The sequence below is a fragment of the Xiphophorus maculatus genome, chromosome 23 (assembly GCF_002775205.1).
Source record: "Xiphophorus maculatus strain JP 163 A chromosome 23, X_maculatus-5.0-male, whole genome shotgun sequence".
Taxonomy (NCBI): Eukaryota; Metazoa; Chordata; class Actinopteri; order Cyprinodontiformes; family Poeciliidae; genus Xiphophorus; species Xiphophorus maculatus.
This window is the reverse complement of record NC_036465.1, coordinates 8,043,275-8,062,277: the sequence shown is the minus strand read 5'-3', so window position 1 is coordinate 8,062,277 and position 19,003 is coordinate 8,043,275. Positions and strand designations below refer to the sequence as shown.

The following is a 19,003-nucleotide window of genomic DNA, read 5'->3' as shown; positions in this document are numbered from 1 at the left end:
TATTCACACATATATAAAGTGATTTTTCCTTTTATAAACTGCCGCATACAAAAATATAATTTTTTACACATAAAAAACTGTGTGTTCAAGTACTAGCACCAAATTATTTTAATCTGCTAGTTCATCCTGCAGTACACCATTCTGTCCAGAGGGTGGCAGTAGCAACACCAAGCAGAACAGAAACGGGATGCAACTCCAGCTGGAACATAACGAGTCTCCTGCTCAGAAGGGATTTAATGCTGGGAAAAGCTGCTGCCACGTCAATGTGTAACAAACACAAGATTTTTAGGATTGTTTAGAAATTTAGAAAGATTTCATATTCTGTTAAAACTTTGCTCAATTTAATAAATGCAGAGAAGTACCGTGCATTTTGTTGTGCTACTGTTTACAGACCATTAATTTGGTGTAAACTGAACTGAGTAGAGAATTAGCAAGATATTTTACTTGCAAAGATTAAAGGAAATTTGGTCATTCAAAAGAAAACGATTAGAACAATCCTGCCACAGCATCAAACTAGAGAACAAAAGTCTGAAAGTAAACATAACATAACAAGGAGCTGCTGTGAAATTTCCCCTCTTAAGATGGGAAGACGACATTGTCAGCATTTCTGGATGCACCAGAGTAAAACATCCTAGCTGCTCCAGTATTAATCAGTTTGTGCAAATACAAAACCTGACTAATGAAGTCATGTTGCATTATAACTTACACTGTTTTGGCCTAAATATTATTATAATTAACAATAATAGCAATCTGCTGGGCTTACTTGGAAAACTGTTTATTAGCTGCTTTTGAAAGTGTTACAATTTGAGTTATAATTGAATCTTGATTGGACTTTGTGGTGGGATTGTACTAAAATAATCTGAACTGGTTGGAGTTGAATATATTGGATTATATACCAGGTATGAACTGGACCCTTGAGATTACATTTATTGTGAACTTCAGAAATGACTAATCCTGATGAATTGATTATTGAAATAATCAACTAATTGATTAATAGTTAACTGACTAAAATATGCCACTTGTTGAAACAACAACATATTCAGAGCAACGATTAAACCATAACTGTACAAAATTATATACATTTTCCATGTGAGATTAAAAAAAACCTTCTTTATCTGTAAATATGTTCCGACCAGAACTCCTCAAAGCTTTTGTTTCACCTGGTTAAAGTTTTGCTAAATTAAATCTCCTGTTAAACACCTTCTTGCTATCCAATAACTAATCAGTTAATCCAAAACATAATCACCACATCAGCCCTACACTGTACTGATGTTGAGTGAAACGGAAAGGCCTGAACTTTTGACATGTTGATGTTAGAAGTACAGCTCTGGAAAAAATTAAGAGATCACTTAAAATGATCCGTCTTTCTGATTTTACTCTTTATAGGTAAATGTTTGAGTAAAATGAACATTGTTCTTTTATTCTATGAAATACTGGCAACATGTCTCAGAGATTCAAAGCAAAGAATTTAGTATTTATTTGCAGAAAATGAGAAAAGGTCAAAATAAAAAAAGATGCAGTGCTTTCACACCTCAAATAATGCAAATAAAATGAGTTTATATTCATTTAGAAACAACTTATTTCAACTCAGGAAGAGTTCAGGAATCAATATTTGGTGGAAACCCAGGAATTCAGTGCAGTGGTCTGTTCATTTTGACCAGAACTGTGTTTTTAGCTGCAGATGGATCCTTTGCTACAAATAATAAAGAACAGACTAAAGGAATGCTATGTTACAGCATTTTAGGCAATAAAATGTTTTTAAAAGGGAATTTAATTGTTTATTTACATCTTTTAATGTTTTTGTGATATTGTATTAAGCGGTTAAACAAAAAAATCTTAGAATATGGTGATTTTTTTTATTTGGCAGAATAATGGAATACTAAAATAATCTTTAGTTGCAGTCCTAATCTGGTGCTACATAAATAGAGCAAACTGCATGTTTCGCAGCTCACCGTCTTTGTCTTTGGTCTTGCTGGCCTCAGTGGCCTGTGGAGCCACAGGCTGAACAGGACCCAGGTCCTTGGACTTGGAGTCTCTCTTTCGCAGTGTTGGCGGCCCAGTTGGAGTGAGAGACGGTTTCTGGATGGGCGGGGGTTTGGCTGATGGGGGCTGAGGAGACGGGGGGCGCTGCTTCATCGCAGACGGTGACGGTGGGCGCGTCTTGGGACTTTGCCTGTAAGAGAAAAAGGTAAAATTTTTATTTAAAATCAAATCAAAAGAAGTGAGTGGGCGTGTGTAAAGTCTTACTTGGACGCTGATGGGGACGGGGTTCTCTTTGGAGTTGGGCTAGGCGCTGGAGACGGTGAGCGATGGCGTCCCATGGAGGTTGACGGTGAGGCGGGACGTTGCCTACTGGGTGATGCTAATTGTTTGTCTTTCTGTAGGAAAAAAGGACAAATCTAAATAAGTTAAAAGGAAATATCTGCAGAAACCTTCATTTAAAACAACTAAACAACAAATGCCTTGTCTTATCTGAAATTTCAAAAAGTCTGTGTTGATCTGAATATGAATTCTAGAGACTGCAGTAGTTTGGTTTCATGTGAAGAGCTAAAGCAGGTTCTCATAAGAACATGGATGCGGTTAATCATTTGGAGCCAATGGCTTGAAGTGTACAGTGTCTTTGTCTCCTCTGGAGTCACATGGATGCCCTTGCTGCCAGTCTGTTATCATGTTTACAGCTCTAAATAAAGCACTTGGACATTAAAAGTTAATGAAACGACATCCTAGAAGCCTGTGTGGTTTCTAACCCAGGGAATCGGTTCCTTTTGAGCCCTTAGATTTGAAACAAATTAAAGCAGATTTTCTCCTAAAGCCCTCACCACTGGGTTAGTGTTTTTGGTATTTAGGTGCACATGCAACAAGTTCATTTTAAAGTCAATTGTTCTGATAATTGATGGGATAATTTTTTTTTTTTACATTTAAGCCATTTTATACAATATTATTAGAGATACAACACAAAAATAAAACAATTCAATTCCCTTTTTACAATGCAATAACATAGCATTCCTTTAGTGATCGTATGCAAGCAAAAAATACTAACATGTGAAAAGCTCAGCTCTGTCTGCTCTGATATAAAAATAAAAAAAGCCGTCACCTGAAATGAAAGATTTTTGCAGAATCGGTTTTTTTTTATCTTAAATGCAAAGTGTATATTTTTCAGCAAAATTTCCTAATTTTGAGTCTGTACAAATAAACAAAGAAACAAATAAAATGAAAGACTTTTGTCATTCAGCTTTAGGTACAAAGAGAGAAAAACAAAAAAATTAAGCTGATAGAAATTACTGAGTTTGTTTTAATTTATTATGTGATTAATTGATCTATTGTTTATTGTGTCAGTCCAAATTGTAGGCAGCAATTTTTCAAAGACCTGACTATCCTTTCAAATCACACAAAGAAGAGGTTCAGTGCTGTCATACTTTAATTTAGCTCTGATCTTATTGATAAGAGTGGAGCAGGAGGACAGAAAACAATGAAGCAAGAAAAAAAAAAGTCAACTGCTTCCTAAATTGGTCTCTGTGACCAGGGTGGGGTTAGTCTACTTTGCATGGCTTGACCCGGGCATAATCGGCCACTGTGGATCCTTTTGTTTCATACAACAACAATGAAGTCCTTCACAACCGCAGATTACGCTGCAGAGCCAGGCACCAAGTTAGAGCAGAGAGGTAGACTTTGTGTGCAGGAGTAGGAAACTATTCCTCTGGAGGATAAACAAATGCAACAAACAGGTGACCAGGCATGTTCAAAGCACAGGAGGAGCAACATTTTCCTACGGTTAGCATAATACTTTGACAGGCAAATGTAAATATGTGCATATAAATCAGACCATGTCATGCCATTTTTCAACCAGTTTAAAGCCATTTTACTGTTACTGCTTGAATTTTGTATTGTTATTTTAAAATGTAAAATAATAAAACTATCAAATTTGTTAACTAGTAAAAATTGTTTAAAATGTTAACTCCACCAGAAGATGTAAAAGCCTGCCACAATAAATTATCCCAGAAGTTATTGTGATAAACAATAATAATGTTTACATTTTGAAGTAATTCTTCAAAATGGTAACACTTTCTTAAAGATGAATAAACTTTAACTTCTAATGAACATTTAGTATAGGAACTGGAGAACATTTTAAATATCCAAAATAAATAAACAAAACAAAATAATTAATTATGAAGCCTCTGTAAACAAAACTGTCCTTAAAAGAAAAGGTGTGTTGAGACAAAAGCACCAAACTGAAGACTTTTGCCATTCAGTTTTAGTAGAAAGTGGAAAAATGAGAAATCATGCAAATAAAAATTATTGAGTTCCTTCTAATCTAACATGCAATTAATTAATTTATTGTGCCAGGCCTAGCTGTTGCTGGTAAATAAATAAAATAAATAAAGATGTAAAGATATTAACATTTTGCTAACATTTCCAATAGCATTCAGTCTCTAAATAAATTCTGATGGTTATTCAGACGTCCTCCTCAATGAGTCACTCAGTAATTTGACACATATACAGTTCAGATTAGACCCGACAACCAAGTAATCCTAACTAACCTACTGACACAGATGCAGCTTAATTCAATAAATAAGATGTAATAAGCTGCAGTTTTTACTGCAGAATGAAGAGATGTCTCACCAGGGATGTATCGAGGGCTTCGCTGGCTGATTTTGACGCAGTCATGCCGCTCTTCTGTCGGTCGATGCTGCGGCTGCGCAAGGGGCCGCGCGCCGGGTTCATGGGGCTGGGGGAGGCTGAACGAGGACACAGGTGACACTCTGGTAAAGGACACAGTCATCGCAGGGCCAGGGGAGCACAACCAATGGGAGGAGTGAGAAGCGACCGAGTTGGGCAGCAAAGCAGCAAAAAAACAAAAAAAAAAAGGGGGCAGAGTGAAGAGAGTTGATGGGAGATGAGAGGGAGATTTGGGGAGAGGCAGATGATGGTTGGAGAGAAATGTGGGAAGAGTGGTTTGTGAGGGGACAAAAGCACACAAAGAGCAATTTGTTAGATGTAGCACTTAAGCAGGCTCTAGGTTGATTTCTACATTTTGGGAGATACGATGAGCGAGGAGGAACAATCTGAGAAAAGTCCCAAACACACACTGCGTCCACCAAAGCTTCGGCACACAACGCAAATATCTAAACAGGAAGCACATCATAACACAAAGAACACAAAACCTAACAACAACAGACAACACTGAAAACACACTGTCTGTAAAAAACACTAGACAAACACGTCTAAGTTTGTACTTTGTCTTGTAATCACAATAGTTCGCCCTAAAAGGCCAGAATGACTGATTTGCCTTTATTTTATCTGAGAATTAAAAATATATCTAAAATTGGGATTTTGACCATTTTCCCAAGTTAAACCACAAACTTAGGAAAAGGCATGAGCCCGCACATGATTTTCACATGTTAACAATGAATGTTAATACCACTGTTTAAATCATAGTATTTACATAGATATTTTAAAAGAAAACATTATTATAAGTATGGATGCAACAATGAGGCTTTTTCTGGGAGATATTAACCAATTTTTTATTACTATTTTAAGCACATTTTCTTATAACGGAAAAAGGCTTGCTTGTGGCATCTTTGAGTCCTACAGAAAATTAAATAGTTACAAAGTACATGCTGTTGGTTGAACTGTTTATATACAGAAGACTCTGGAAAGTCTTAGCTTTGATGCATTTAATGAATTTGGGAAAAAAAAAGTTTTTTCAATGTTTGAAAAATCTGATTTAAGCCATTCAGGGAAAAATTGGCCAATTGAGATGTCTGACAACTGACTGGTGCATCTCACTCCAAAGGTTTTCAATTACTCCTAGTGCTGCTCAAGTACCACCTACCTTTTAAAGTTTTGTCTCCTATATCCATATGTTGGATTTTAAGAAATACATTAATAAAATATAGAATAAATGTCCACTAATATTAACTATATTAAGTATCTAAATAGATGGGCTCTTTGCTAGGGTAGCAAACCTGCTGTTAGCCGTTTTACAGACATGTTGCTAATAAAGGTACTTGCGCATACAGCTGTAAAACCAGCTGACCAAATGTGCTGGAACTCAGCTTGGATTGCTAGGTAACGGGCAGTGCCTGCTGATTTGTGGTGTTACATTTGGAAGGTTTTGGAAACGGCTCATTTTCTAGACACCAAAATACATTAACTTATTGCCAAAAGCATGGCTGGGAGTTAGTTTTTTTCTAAACGCTTCTGCTGCTTTTAGAAGTAGTTGAGACCCAAGTGGAAGTTTAAAACATACTAAATGTGAATTTTACATAATTGGGCCCTTTAAACTGTAGGAAGGTTATTATGGAAAACACTTGTGGTTCTGAAACAAACTTTTAGAAACCTCTAAACTAGTAATTAGTTCATGCCTACTTGTGAATGGAAGTGGCTGTCAGGAACTATAGTAATCATGCCTACAGCTGGGAGGAGAAAATAGCTTTCTCCACCAGCTTGCTGTGTCAGATTGGGGGGATTAGCCGTCATAATCCCTGGAGAGACCTAGAGAACTCTTCCTGTCACAATATCGTTCCAAACGTGCTCAGTAATTCATTGTGACTGTGCACTGAGCAGCAGTGGTGACTGTGTAACACACCCTGTCACGAGCTCTCCCTCCTGCCGAGGACGACGGCTCTACTGGGCTCCAGAGGATCTATAGCTGTTAATGGCCTGGTAATGGCCAGTCAATAAACACAACATAAAAGGTCCACGCAACTTTAAAGTGAGTGCTTGTTTCAGAATTTATAAAGCGTAGAGAGAGATATCCGTATTATATTCCCATCAGCCACAGTGACACAATACACTGGATATAACTTTAGAACAGCATAATTTGTCCAAATATCAATGAAATCACCTGAAGTGTCGCCTCACTACCGTAACACGTGCATAAAAACACGGCAGACCTTTTCAGACGTAACAAGAACCAATAGGTAATCAGCTTAGGGTAAATCTCATGGAGCATGAGGCTCGTCAGATGGAAAGAAATGTTTGTGGCCAAGGCTGCTGCTCAACAAACACCCAATTGTGTCAGAACCGAACAGGCATGTGAGCTGGAACACTGTTCATGTCAATATTTACATCATACTTTCGCTCACTGAGTGTAATGTACTGAAAATAATTGGTGTGTAAACATTGCAAATTGCTAAAAGAGATTTTATCGATGTGTTTTCTTTTCTCAAATTCTACCACCAATGTCAAAGCCAAAGGGTATTAAAAGCATTTAAGAGTTCAGAAGGATCCTATAGAAGTACTACTAAGAGACACTACATGTACTTTTTAAACACTAAGCTTCTCTAATAGGCAGGAGAGGGGTGCTGATCTAGCCATCCTTCTTCTGAGTCAGGGTCTCCTAAGCGGAGGTTACCTGTAGCATCTGATCCTTCAGCGGACAGGACGGCGGCGCTCTTGCTCCTAGCTAGTGAGGCCTGGGTGGGAGTGAGCAGGCGACTAAGGACCCCTTCATCCACTGTACTGGCCGGTGGCTTGCGGGCTACACGGCCGAAAAATCACCGAAAAACAGCAGAGGAAGGAATGGGTGGATGAGAGTTGGGGAGGATGAAGGCAAAAAGAAAAGTCACCAGGTGATTTAACAGGAGAGAATCACACTGAACCAAAGGTTATGTCTCTGTAATCATACATGGACTGTCGCTCAGGTGTCACTGTCCAAACCATGAATGAGCACAGAGAAAAATGATCTGAAACTGAACGTGAGTAAAAACAGAAGGTCAATTAGACAGTAAGGCTGAATCAATGGTTCCTTGAAGAAGAAGGAGGAATGCTGATGAAAAAAAATAACCATTAATTGATCCTAAAGAACGAAGAAGAATACGGTTGTGTGAGAAGAGAAACAGTCCAAAGACAAAGTGATAGAGTGAATGAATGTGATCATGCAAGAGTTATTTAACTTCTGCTGCACATCTCCACCGCAGATAATGAAGATGTGGCAAATATAAAACACCCAAATGAAGAAAATGGTGCAAAGTAGGGGGGCTAAATGAAACATAAAATTGAGGTTTGCCTGTTGTGAGGTAAAAAAAAAAAGCTCATGTGGAAGGAAAGTGTTTTAAAAACTAGCTTCTTAACAGGAAACCCTTTCTGACAGGACATCTGCTGATGACCGATCAATAAATGATGGTCGGTAATTCAGGTTCAAATCTCATTTTTTAGTTTGTTCCTAGACATGGGTAAGGTCATACCAAAGAAAATAAGAAAGTCTGTGTTTAAGAGGATTTATGGTTGTAGATGTAACGCTCATCAATAGCTAAGTTAACCACACAGAAAACACATTTGTACAAGACAATAACATCATTCGAGTTTCACTGGCACAAACGGGACAATGTGGCTGAAGCACAAACAAAAAAAGCACTTGTGGTTAACAGCAACACGGAGCCTGCAACAAACTGCTGTTGTTACTTCTGCGCTCTCGTGCTTCTGTGGAAGGATGGCACTGAGAGACACCGCACTGAGGCAACGGCAAGTTAAATCCAGCAATGACACCATCTTGAAGGGAGAAGACAACCATCACTTTGATACAACAGGACAAAAAAACCGTGTTAGAGCAGACAGCACACAACAGAATGGTTCCTGTACGGATGCTTAGTAATGAAAAAGGTTAAAAGATTTACCAAAGTGACAAACACTGAATAGGGTTCGGGAAGCAGAAATGTTAAGTATTTTTAGGGCTGGACAATAAATTGATTATGTATAATCGCAATAGACATGATAAAATGTTCAATAGTCAATATGTAGAATATTCACTGAACTTTGATCCAGAACCGCACAGCATTCTGGGAGATGTAGGAAGAGGAAAGGCTTTATCTGCTCAAAGCCAACTAAGAAAGTTTTGTGGAATCAGCTAACTCTCTCACTCTGAGGTTACCTAGCAACTCGCTCAATCATTCTTTGGTTACCTAGCAACAACTTTCTGAGTATCTTGCACAGCAACAGTTTAAGGTTTAGTCACTGTGCCTCATAACTGCTTAAAAATAAATAAAACAGCATGGACTGAAAACTGTGGATAAAACAGGAAAGGTCACACCACCAGTTTGTCAGTATTTCAACTAAAAAACGAATCAACAATTATCGATACTCACAATTATCAACAACTGATATGAAATGCTTATATCGTGATACATTTTTCAGCCATATCATCCAGCCCTAAGTATTTTATTACAAACGTCAACAGTATAGAGAAGAATAGCATCTGCTTTAAGAGAAATTGACCATTCAGTGCAAAAGATGTGGTTAAAGAGCAGAAGACAAGCCAAAACCAACCATGACATCCACAACACTCAACTGATGTAAACATTTCTCTCAGAAGTCCTTAGTTTAGGAAAATGAAGCTGAATGCTTGTTGTTAAAAAGGAGGCGATCCGAGCAATGCATGCTGCTTTTCCATGCTAGCCACCTTGATCATCCGTTGTCCCCTTTTCAGGCTTGGCAGGGGTCTGTGCTCTGCTCACACTTACTCGTGTGAGGGAGGAACTTCTCTTCTTCACAGAGCGTCCTACAGACATGAGAGTGGAGTTACAGCCAACCACACACTGCGGAGGGAGTCAACAAGTAAAAAAGCCCAGGAAAGAGTTTGCGAGTCATGTGCGCATCGTTTAGCCTTATGCAAGTCACCAGGGTCAGTGCTGGCAGCAGCTGACGCCCTAGTTTAAGAGATAATGGGTAAACACACAGACAAGCTTTACCACTGTTTGAGCAAACTTTTTTCTTAAAAAACACACTTTAGAAGAAATAAGCCCAACAGCTGAAAGGCTTTGATACAAGCAAGACTTAGAAAGCTCACTCAGTTTAGAGTCGGAAGCAGTTTCAGAGCTGAAAATGTGTCACCACTCTGATGAGTGATGTGATGTGACCCGGTTTTGGTTCTAAAAGCATAATAAGGATAGAAGAGGGGATCGTCTGCACCTGTCTCTTCCACCTGAAGCTGTTTGCCATCTCCCTTACCGGCCTGAGCAGCCATGCCATTGCTTGGCAACCGGTTGCAAGACGAACTCCTCGGCCTAACACCTGAGAGACAATAATCAAACACCCACAGATAAAATTAGAGGGAAAAAAGATCTAGTAGTTATTAGAAAACTCTCTTAGACTTTCTTTATTGTACTGCTTTATGCTCAAGGCAAAGTACAATTTTTTTTCAATTCAACTTTCAAGAGTATAACTTTCTGATCAATACAATTTGGAATATTTTGGGAGATGTAAGCCATAATCATTCAAAATAATAGAAATAAACACTGTTGTACTGACAGGTAGTTTTGAAATTAAAACATGTTTCCACATGGAAAATAATGGCAATTAAAATGACTAATTACAACCAAAAAGAAAAGGAGTAAAAAGGCCCCAACTTTACCATTTGGTGACTAAAACTCAGAATTTGTCAGAAAATTAAATTCAGTACATAAAAATACACAATTAGTAACTACAGGCAGTAGTTTTATGGATCCACATGGTGTGAAATAATTGTACTAGATTCTAAACACTCAGTTTATTAGACAATTAGTACAGACACAGGGAGAGGCTTGAAGAAACCTTGTTAATCACACAGTTTGTGCATATTTATTCTAAAAAACATTAAGAGGATTTCACTGTATGGGGTCAGAGCATTGGAAAGCAATCTGAGGAGAGGAGGGAGAGGAAGGACTTACTTTTGTCAGGTGATTTACCAAGGGTGGCAGAGGAGGAGGATAAACGTTTGCTGATGCCAGCCTCGGGCGGCTGTTTCAGGTTAGTTGTGGATGTGGAGCGCTTGTCAGCTAAAAGCAGGGAGGAAGAACAGACAAGGGAGGAGGGATTTACCGGAGGACAGCCAATAGGGAAGGGACTTCAGGTGCAGACAAGGGACTATGAGGCTCTACTACTATCTAACTCCTTTAAGAGAAAATAATCAGGTTTACTTCCAGTAATATGAGCTATTTATGCAACATTCAGTTAATGCAATATAAATCCAGAACATGAACAAGCCAGTTTGTAGTCAGCAGACAACAGATGTTGGGTTTAGCCAACCATAACCAGACAGCATTAACAACAGACAATAGCGGTACTTTGATGATTTTCAATTGAAAGGTTTCAATGCCGAGTAGCCTGTGTCACCTGGATGTGCACAGCTGAAGGGCCGGGCAAAATTACCTAAAGCAATCGCTGGAATCAATAGTCCCATTTGGATCTATTGTACTGGACAAAGAAAATAAACAGCCTGTTTCAGTGTTTGGGTTTCTGAAGAAATGCATAACATACTTGGTAGCAGTCTAGACATTATTGTACTTTTTTAATAAACCGTCCAGCAACTGCAAAATGTGTGGATCAATTTGACCCTTCCCCATTCTAATAAACAAATCACTTTGTACCAAGGTGCATAAATCATTTTAAATCTATTTTTATTCTTCTGATAGTTTGATATTTTTGCTTAATTAAAGAGTATACAACAGATTATCATCTTTTCTTTCAACCAGAATCTATTTACACTCACTCTGGTTGTAATCCTCACTTATTTTATTAAAGCTATTAAATAAAACCGACTATGTCTGCTGTTTGAGGCAACATAGGATCAGAAAACATGGGATGATATTGGTGAATACTGTTCTGCCAGATACCTGATAAACAGATATCCAACTAAACTCTTAATCCTTCTGATTTGGGTTAACTGGAAATGTAGACCAAAGATGAGTATTTTATCCAGCTGCTTGAAACAACTTACTAAATTATTTTCTTTTAAGCAACATGAACTGGCTACACCTCCCGTTTTAGCAAAAAACAACTTAAAAGTAGTTACTTAACGGCTTTACCAGAACATCTTGAAGCCGTTTTGAAACATTTTCTGGTGGGTGTATCAATATATACAGGTATGTCTAAAAAACAAACAAAAAACTGAATATTATTAAGTCAACATTTTTTGTCACCCATTTCAGAAAATCAAACTCAGATTTTTCGTCTTGTAATTTTGATGATTATAGCTTACAGATAATGAAACCCCCCAAATTCGGTCTTTGAATATTACATAATATTAACAAAGAACAAATGTGATGCTTCAGAAATGTATATTAATTTCTAAGGCCTCAATGCTTTGTTGGGCCTTCTGTGGTTCTGCTAAGGTTTCTGGAAGCCAGGTTGATTTGAAAGCAGCATTTAGGTCATCTGCACTGTTTCTCTGACAAACCTCTCAAGGTTGCACTTATTCCTGTTGTCAATTTTATTTTCCTTCCACTTCACTTTCTATGAACATGCTGGACAACCATTAGCTGATACAATGGGATTCCAATATTCATATTTTTTACAATATTGCAGTTTTCTGAGACATTGAATTGTGATCAGTAAGCCATAATCATCAAAATTATAAGCAATAAAGGCTTGAAATAATTCAATCCATGTGTGCCAGACCCATATATTGTACAAGTTTCACTTACTGAAGTGAGTGACAAAAATATTGAACTTTTTCTAGTTTTTTCAGATATACATGATTAGCATTAACACCCTGATTTGATGGTAGTTGTGCAATTAAGTTAGTATTTAAAGCAGTCCAAGCATTTCTTTGCAAAGCTTACAGCGTAAAATGACTTTGTGATAATAAATGTGCAATATATGGTAGAGCACTACTGCTTGTCCATATATCTACCTGCTGTTAATTTTCTTGGAAATAGCAGAAATAGGAATAAATCCAATATTTTGACCAAACCTGCTCAATAGTGAGAGTGAGAAAGCCACACGTGAAGCTAAAAACCAAACCTAATAAACTTTCTGGATGAATGCCTCAGAAAAAAAAAAAAAAAAACCTGTTAGTGAAAAGTGCCAGTTAGTGCCAGGCAAGGAGTAGATGGGACAACATGTGACAGTAGAGAGGACAGATGGTAAACAAGCCATTTGTGGTGCCAGCGACAGTCCATGCTGCACAAAGGTAAACAAATTAAACAAAACCTTGTCCACTCCTTGGTGGCTTTTCTGGCGAGGGAGAGGAGACAACTATAGCTACTGGAGAAGAGATGCTGGCGTCAGAATCTCCTGTGGGAAAACACAGCGCTCTGAGTGGAGCAAAAACACGAGGACGGGACACATCCTTCACACGAAGAACAGAACAATATTCATAACACATAGTACATGACACCTAAAAGTTATACAGATGAATTTTGTTGATGTGGTTAATTCTCCCAGTTAAAAAAAATGACAAAGTTTAGCCAATAATCCAAATAACAAGTGTCTTAGAGTGGGATTTAAAACTAATCATACTAGTTGAATATTTGCACATTTTGTCAAACTTTAATGCATGTTACTGGAAACTTTAGTGACACACAAACAAAAAGTAGCACAAAACTCTGATGTGGAAGAAAAATAATCCATGAGTCCTGGAGCTGCTTGAAGGTGAATGTCCACTGCACGTTTCACATGAATGTAAAGTTAAATTTTAATCTCATCTAGTCAGAGTACCTTATTCCACATGCTTGAAGTTTTCTATATACATGGTTTTTGACAAACTGGACTTGAGGCTTTTTTTCAAGCCAATGTTGCATAAAGACCATATTTGTGGGGCGCATCTTCTACTTCAACTCCAAAGTCGCCAGTTGGACAAAACTCTCCCCCATTTTCAGATGATGGATTAAAAAGTGTACTGTCAGCTTTAAAACTTGGGGTGTTGTTTTATAACTTAAAAATTGTTTAAAATTGTTTCTCTGACTTGTTTGCCATATTCCTTGATCTTCATGAAGCCATTCGCTCAATAATTTTCTCTAACAAACCTCTGAGGCCTGAGATCAGCTGTTTTCATAATGCGATTAAATTACACTGGACTTATAAAGGCAATGTGGATTCACTGTATTTCATTTAGAGGTATCAGAGTAAAGGGGACAGACTAAAAACGTACACCAAACTTTAAAGATTTGTATTTATTTTGAGAACCACATATTTACCCCCCACTTTCCAGTTATGTGCTACTTTAATTTGGTCTATTATATAAAATCGGAGTAAAATACTTTAAAGTTTGTAGCTGTAAATAAAGAACATGGAAAAATTCAACAAAGTATGAAGAGTTTTGCAAGGCACAAAGAACATGGTGCAATTTTTCAGTAAAACATTTTTAATCCATATTAAGCAAGCGTAACTTGTTGTGTCTGCTGATATGAACCAACTTGAAAACGTTGAAGTCTTGTTTTGAAAAGTTTACTATGCCTCAAACAAACAAAAAAAACAAAACAAAACCCTAAAGCTTAATCAGCATATGCAAACACAAAGTTCCTGTACCTGCTCGTCCATCTTGGTCTCCGGACAATCCTCCCCAAGACCACCTCTTCTGTCTCTGCTCGACTCGCTGACTGCGTTCTAGTGTTCGCCTCATAACTGCCTCGTAGTGCTCCTGAACAACGACAAGGACAGAGCAAAAGAAAACACAAGTCGTTGTTTTCAGCCACGGCTGGCCTCTAAGGGTGGAATATATCCATGTCCTTCACTGCACAAGAGCTAGAACAAATATACCATGATCTAATTGTTTTAAAATGAGCTTTTAAGAAAATCTAAGATGATCAATTTAAGATGTCAAACTCAGTTTCATTTTGGGCCCCATCAAAAATCTGACTGTTCTTAAAGGGCCGGTTGTGCCAGAATGTATTGATAAAACCCATTATTATTTAACCCATTAAAATATTTAATTTTAAGAAACACTTATTGAATGCTGAAACAAACATTTATTTATTAATAATACTGAACATTTTTCATACTGATCAGTCCCTCCAGAATTCTGTGAATGTTTTTGTTTTTTGCAATCAGAATCACAGATTGTGGTGCTAATTTAGAAATATTTGGAAGGAATTTTTGCAAAATTTGCACTAATGTATGATGTTAAATGTGACTTTTTATTATTCGCTGCATTAATCATGAACTATAACGTGACACCAAGTAAGGCTCAGGCAGCAGTTACTTTAGCCCAATGTTTGTGATCAATTTTGAAAGAAAAAATTGCAGTAAAATCAGAAACAATGTAGGGATCTGTTGATTTTGTGTGAATTTTGCAAATTTTGAAAAAAACAAAGGTATTTACTGATGTAATTTGGAGTCTAGAGAGCCACATAAAGAGCAATGGTGGGTCAGATTTGGTTCTTGGGTCTTGAGTTTGGCACATGTGACATAAGAAAACAATTTAGAGCTTTTTACCTTTTCCTCTTCCTGCTTCTGCTTCCTCTTCTCCTCCACAGCCAATCGTTTCTGTTCCTCCTTCTTCCGCTGTTCCTCGAGCTTTTTCTGACGTTCCTCCAGCTGGCGTTCCACTTGCAGCTTAGCTTTGCGCTCCCGCTCCATGATCTGGGACTCCCTTAAAGCTGACAACGTTTAAGGATTGTTAAAGAGTGCCACTGAAAACCAGACACTTAATCTGCAGTCCTTCATGTATGGGTGTGGCATAATCTCTATAATGAAAAGCCATTTGGTATTGAAGCTATAACTAGCAGTGACACACATTCTTGATTAATCTATTGCATGCTATGCTTTTATTAAGCAGTTGAAAGAAAGTAAGCCATATTCTTCTCTTACCCTGTTGTTTCTCTGCCTCCTCTCGCCTCTCTTTTGCCACTCGCAGCCGGTCGTCTACTCTAAGTGCGGCGCCGTCAATAACTGAAGACATGAAGGTATAAAGTAGGTTAAAAACTAAAAACCATGTACAGCAACCCAGACAACTTGCAAGGGAATTACACAGAAGCAGAGCGCTACGAAGGCTTGGTATGGTGCAAGCAGATGTGTGCATGTGACTGTCATTAATGAGCTTTGGCAACTGTTACAGTAATAAGATGATGACTAACCTCCTTTAAGCCACCCTAGGAGGATGGCGGAGGTGGATCGTGTTAACGTTATGGAAGATAAAAGCTGTGAGAAAGCTCTGATTGTATCTGTGTCAGTGTGTGGTGTCATGTACCTGGCTTACAGCCCTGAGGTTTGGAAGGGGAGACGGCTGAAGGTCCTGGACTGTTCCCTGCTAAGCTACGCCGCTCCTCGGCTTGTGCCTGTGCAGCTGCAGCTGTAAAGGGAAACAAAGACATCCAGGACTTACAGGTCAAACTACACACACATTATGAATGGATATAATTGCATAATCCTCATACTACTCTATATACCTAGAGTAGTATGAGGTAGAGGTGGGCATTTATCATGAAAAATTAAGACTTTTGATTCAACATTGTCCTGATAAATTTCCCTTATTGATGTTGAATAAAAAAAACAAAACTGACAGTATGATTGGAAATGTTATTTTGCTATTTTCTCCATTGATTTTTTTCTACAAGAAAATCAATAAATATCAGTAAATTTGGAAATATGATTAAATGCAGTTACTGTGTGCAGTTTAGTGATATAAATCACTTTTTTAAAAGTAAATGATATACTGAAGAAGTCTATATTTCAAATGAGAATATTTTTCAAGAATAATTGAAAGATGCATCATGCATCTTTCAATGCATGTGTTGAAAGATGCATGTGTTTTTTAAGTATAACTTAAAAAACACAATAGTAGCACAAAATATTGTGATATTATTTAGTCTGGGGTATTTTAGCATGCAAGAATGACATGCTTTTCTCTGCTGCAAAAGATTTATTGAGCGATTTGGAATAATCACCCATATCTTCCCTCTCATTGCCAACTCTATATTTGAAAATGTCTTAAATCAATTGTTTAAAAGTTGTGCTTAGTCTTGTACTTACTGAGCACAACTTTCTACTACTACCATCATTGTTTTCTGCTGCACTGAAAACCCAAAGGTCACAAGGGGAGGAAATGGTGAGGACGTGATTATTTTTTTATGAGCCCTGGAATCAATCAGGAGCTTCTTTTCCTCTGGTTGCCATGCATTCAGCACTACAGAACTGCTGACTAAGAGTAAAACGACCAGCAATCTTGTGATACTCGCAGTATTGACTGACACTTTCAAATCTGTCCTGGAAGGCTCTCGCCTACTCTCAAACCAAATCTGAAATTCCTGACATTTTTCAAAAGCAGTGACCTTAGTTGAACATATAGTAATGATATATAGAACCAATACTTTAGCAAACAAGTATTTCTACTTATTTCTATTTATTTATAGCACCAAAGTGTATTTTATGTGATGTAATTTTCACACCCACAACTTTGTATAAAGTAAAAGAAATGTTAGAAAACTTGGTCTTTGAACTTTGAGTCGCATTTTATTATAATTTTATGAGTTAGAGCAACATAAAGTGGCAAATATTTCTGAAATAAAAGGAAAAAGGATTGTGTAGTTTGAAGTTTGGCACAAATCAAGTACAGGACAGATCAAAGATGTGGAAGATGGGGTTCTGTTACTTAGTAAGTTGTTTTTCCAATCAAACTGTGTGCAAATTAATACCACAAAGGACTCGTTGGATTGCACCAACTGTTGGCTAAGTTGTTCAAAACGTCTTGAACTCACATTTGCATTTCAATTTAACATCCAGACTGTTGGAATCACGAGCCAGAAAGAGTGAGAAACGTGCATTTATCGCAATTCCAAGATTTACCAATAATATCCACTAAACATACAGCCAGAGGCACAATGGTTCATGGTGAGTTAATGGTTCAATGAAAACCATGCATCCCTTTCTATTTCACAAATATGCACCACTTTCTGTTGGTCTATTACGTCAAATACATTAAAATTATTGGCAGTAATGTGGCAAAATTAGAAAAATCTCCTTTAGTTATGTTTAACAGTTGAACACAGCAAAGAGAGAAAACCCCTGCATGCTTACTGAGTGAATAAAAAACTAGCACCTTTCAAAAAATATATCATATATAAAACTGCAAAAGCCATAAAAAGTCAACTCAAAACTAAATATTGTCGACAAAGAATACTATAAGATCAAAATTATTAGTTTTCTGTTAATTAAGTGTAAAAACTTAATTTATGACTTACATTGACTTAAATTTCATCTATGCTCTAAATCTGGATATTATTTGCATCATATGGTTGTGTGTAGTCTGCTCACAAAACTTTGCTAAGCTAAAATCATAATTTCCATCCTGGCAAAGAGGGAAAAATTGACCAAAAATATGCTTCCTAAACATTAAGAAAGCATGGTTGGAGCTAAAATACAGAAACTGAGTCTTCAGCAAAATATTTTATTCATTGTCACAACAAAATATTTAAAGTTTTTAAAAGGGCTAAAAAAAATTTTTTTTTAAAGAAAAACAAAAATAATTTGCAGAACCAGTAAAATTAACCACAAGTGAATAAAAGGAATAAGTTACGCAATGCTACATGTTCTGCTTTTATGACGTTTACTTTGGTGTTGTGTGGTAACCAAATCATCTTGAACACATACAAGCACTAATCATGGTTTCTCACACCAAAGAGTAACATGATACATCCGCCCGTCTGCATGGAAATCAACTCCCTTCCAGATGACGGAGCAGAACTGAGAGGAAATCCAAACCCTAAAACAAGCGCAGTGCAGACATGAGCAGATAAACTTCAGGAAATATCACAGCAGATCTGATTCCCTAAAAGACACCCAGACAGTACAGTACGTATCTGTGCAGAACATTTGTTTAGGTGCAAGTAATAAACCTCCAATGTTGGGTATTAAAGGTTACTCATGCTGCTTCAGGACAAAACTAGAACCAGTTAAATAAAATATTCCAGCCACAATAACATCCATCTGAGCATTTGCTAGTAGGTCAGGACATTAATACTCAAAAACTGGCAGATGAAAGGTCACATTACGTTTGACTTCCTAAGGTCACATCTTTTATCAATAATATTGACAGAAAGTATAAACATAGCAAATATCTGCCTGTGGCCCCGCATGTCATGGTCTACATTTAATCTCTGTGTCCTCGAACTTTAAAGTGAACATTTTTGAAAACAAAATTATAATATAGGGCTGTTGTAAACGAATATTTTAGTAATTGAGTAATCTATCGATTATTCTTACGATTAATCGGATAAAAAAGGATTCAATAAAATATTGGTAAATCTGGCATAACACCAGTGTTACTATCAGATATTAATATCAGTCCAATTTTTCATTTTTGAGCTTC

At 37.2% G+C, this 19,003-nt stretch overlaps 1 protein-coding gene across 1 annotated transcript in view; it reads right to left on the bottom strand.

Moving 5' to 3' along the window:
* Positions 1-19,003, bottom strand: part of LOC102225351 (ensconsin) — a 35,599-nt gene that overhangs the window by 6,828 nt on the left and 9,768 nt on the right. The window contains 12 exon segments of the mRNA XM_014468949.2: positions 1,953-2,173; positions 2,248-2,378; positions 4,621-4,760; positions 7,358-7,483; positions 9,401-9,499; positions 9,910-10,011; positions 10,647-10,754; positions 12,910-12,993; positions 14,227-14,338; positions 15,133-15,296; positions 15,508-15,588; positions 15,887-15,988. Coding sequence (XP_014324435.2) covers positions 1,953-2,173; positions 2,248-2,378; positions 4,621-4,760; positions 7,358-7,483; positions 9,401-9,499; positions 9,910-10,011; positions 10,647-10,754; positions 12,910-12,993; positions 14,227-14,338; positions 15,133-15,296; positions 15,508-15,588; positions 15,887-15,988 — 1,470 coding nt within the window.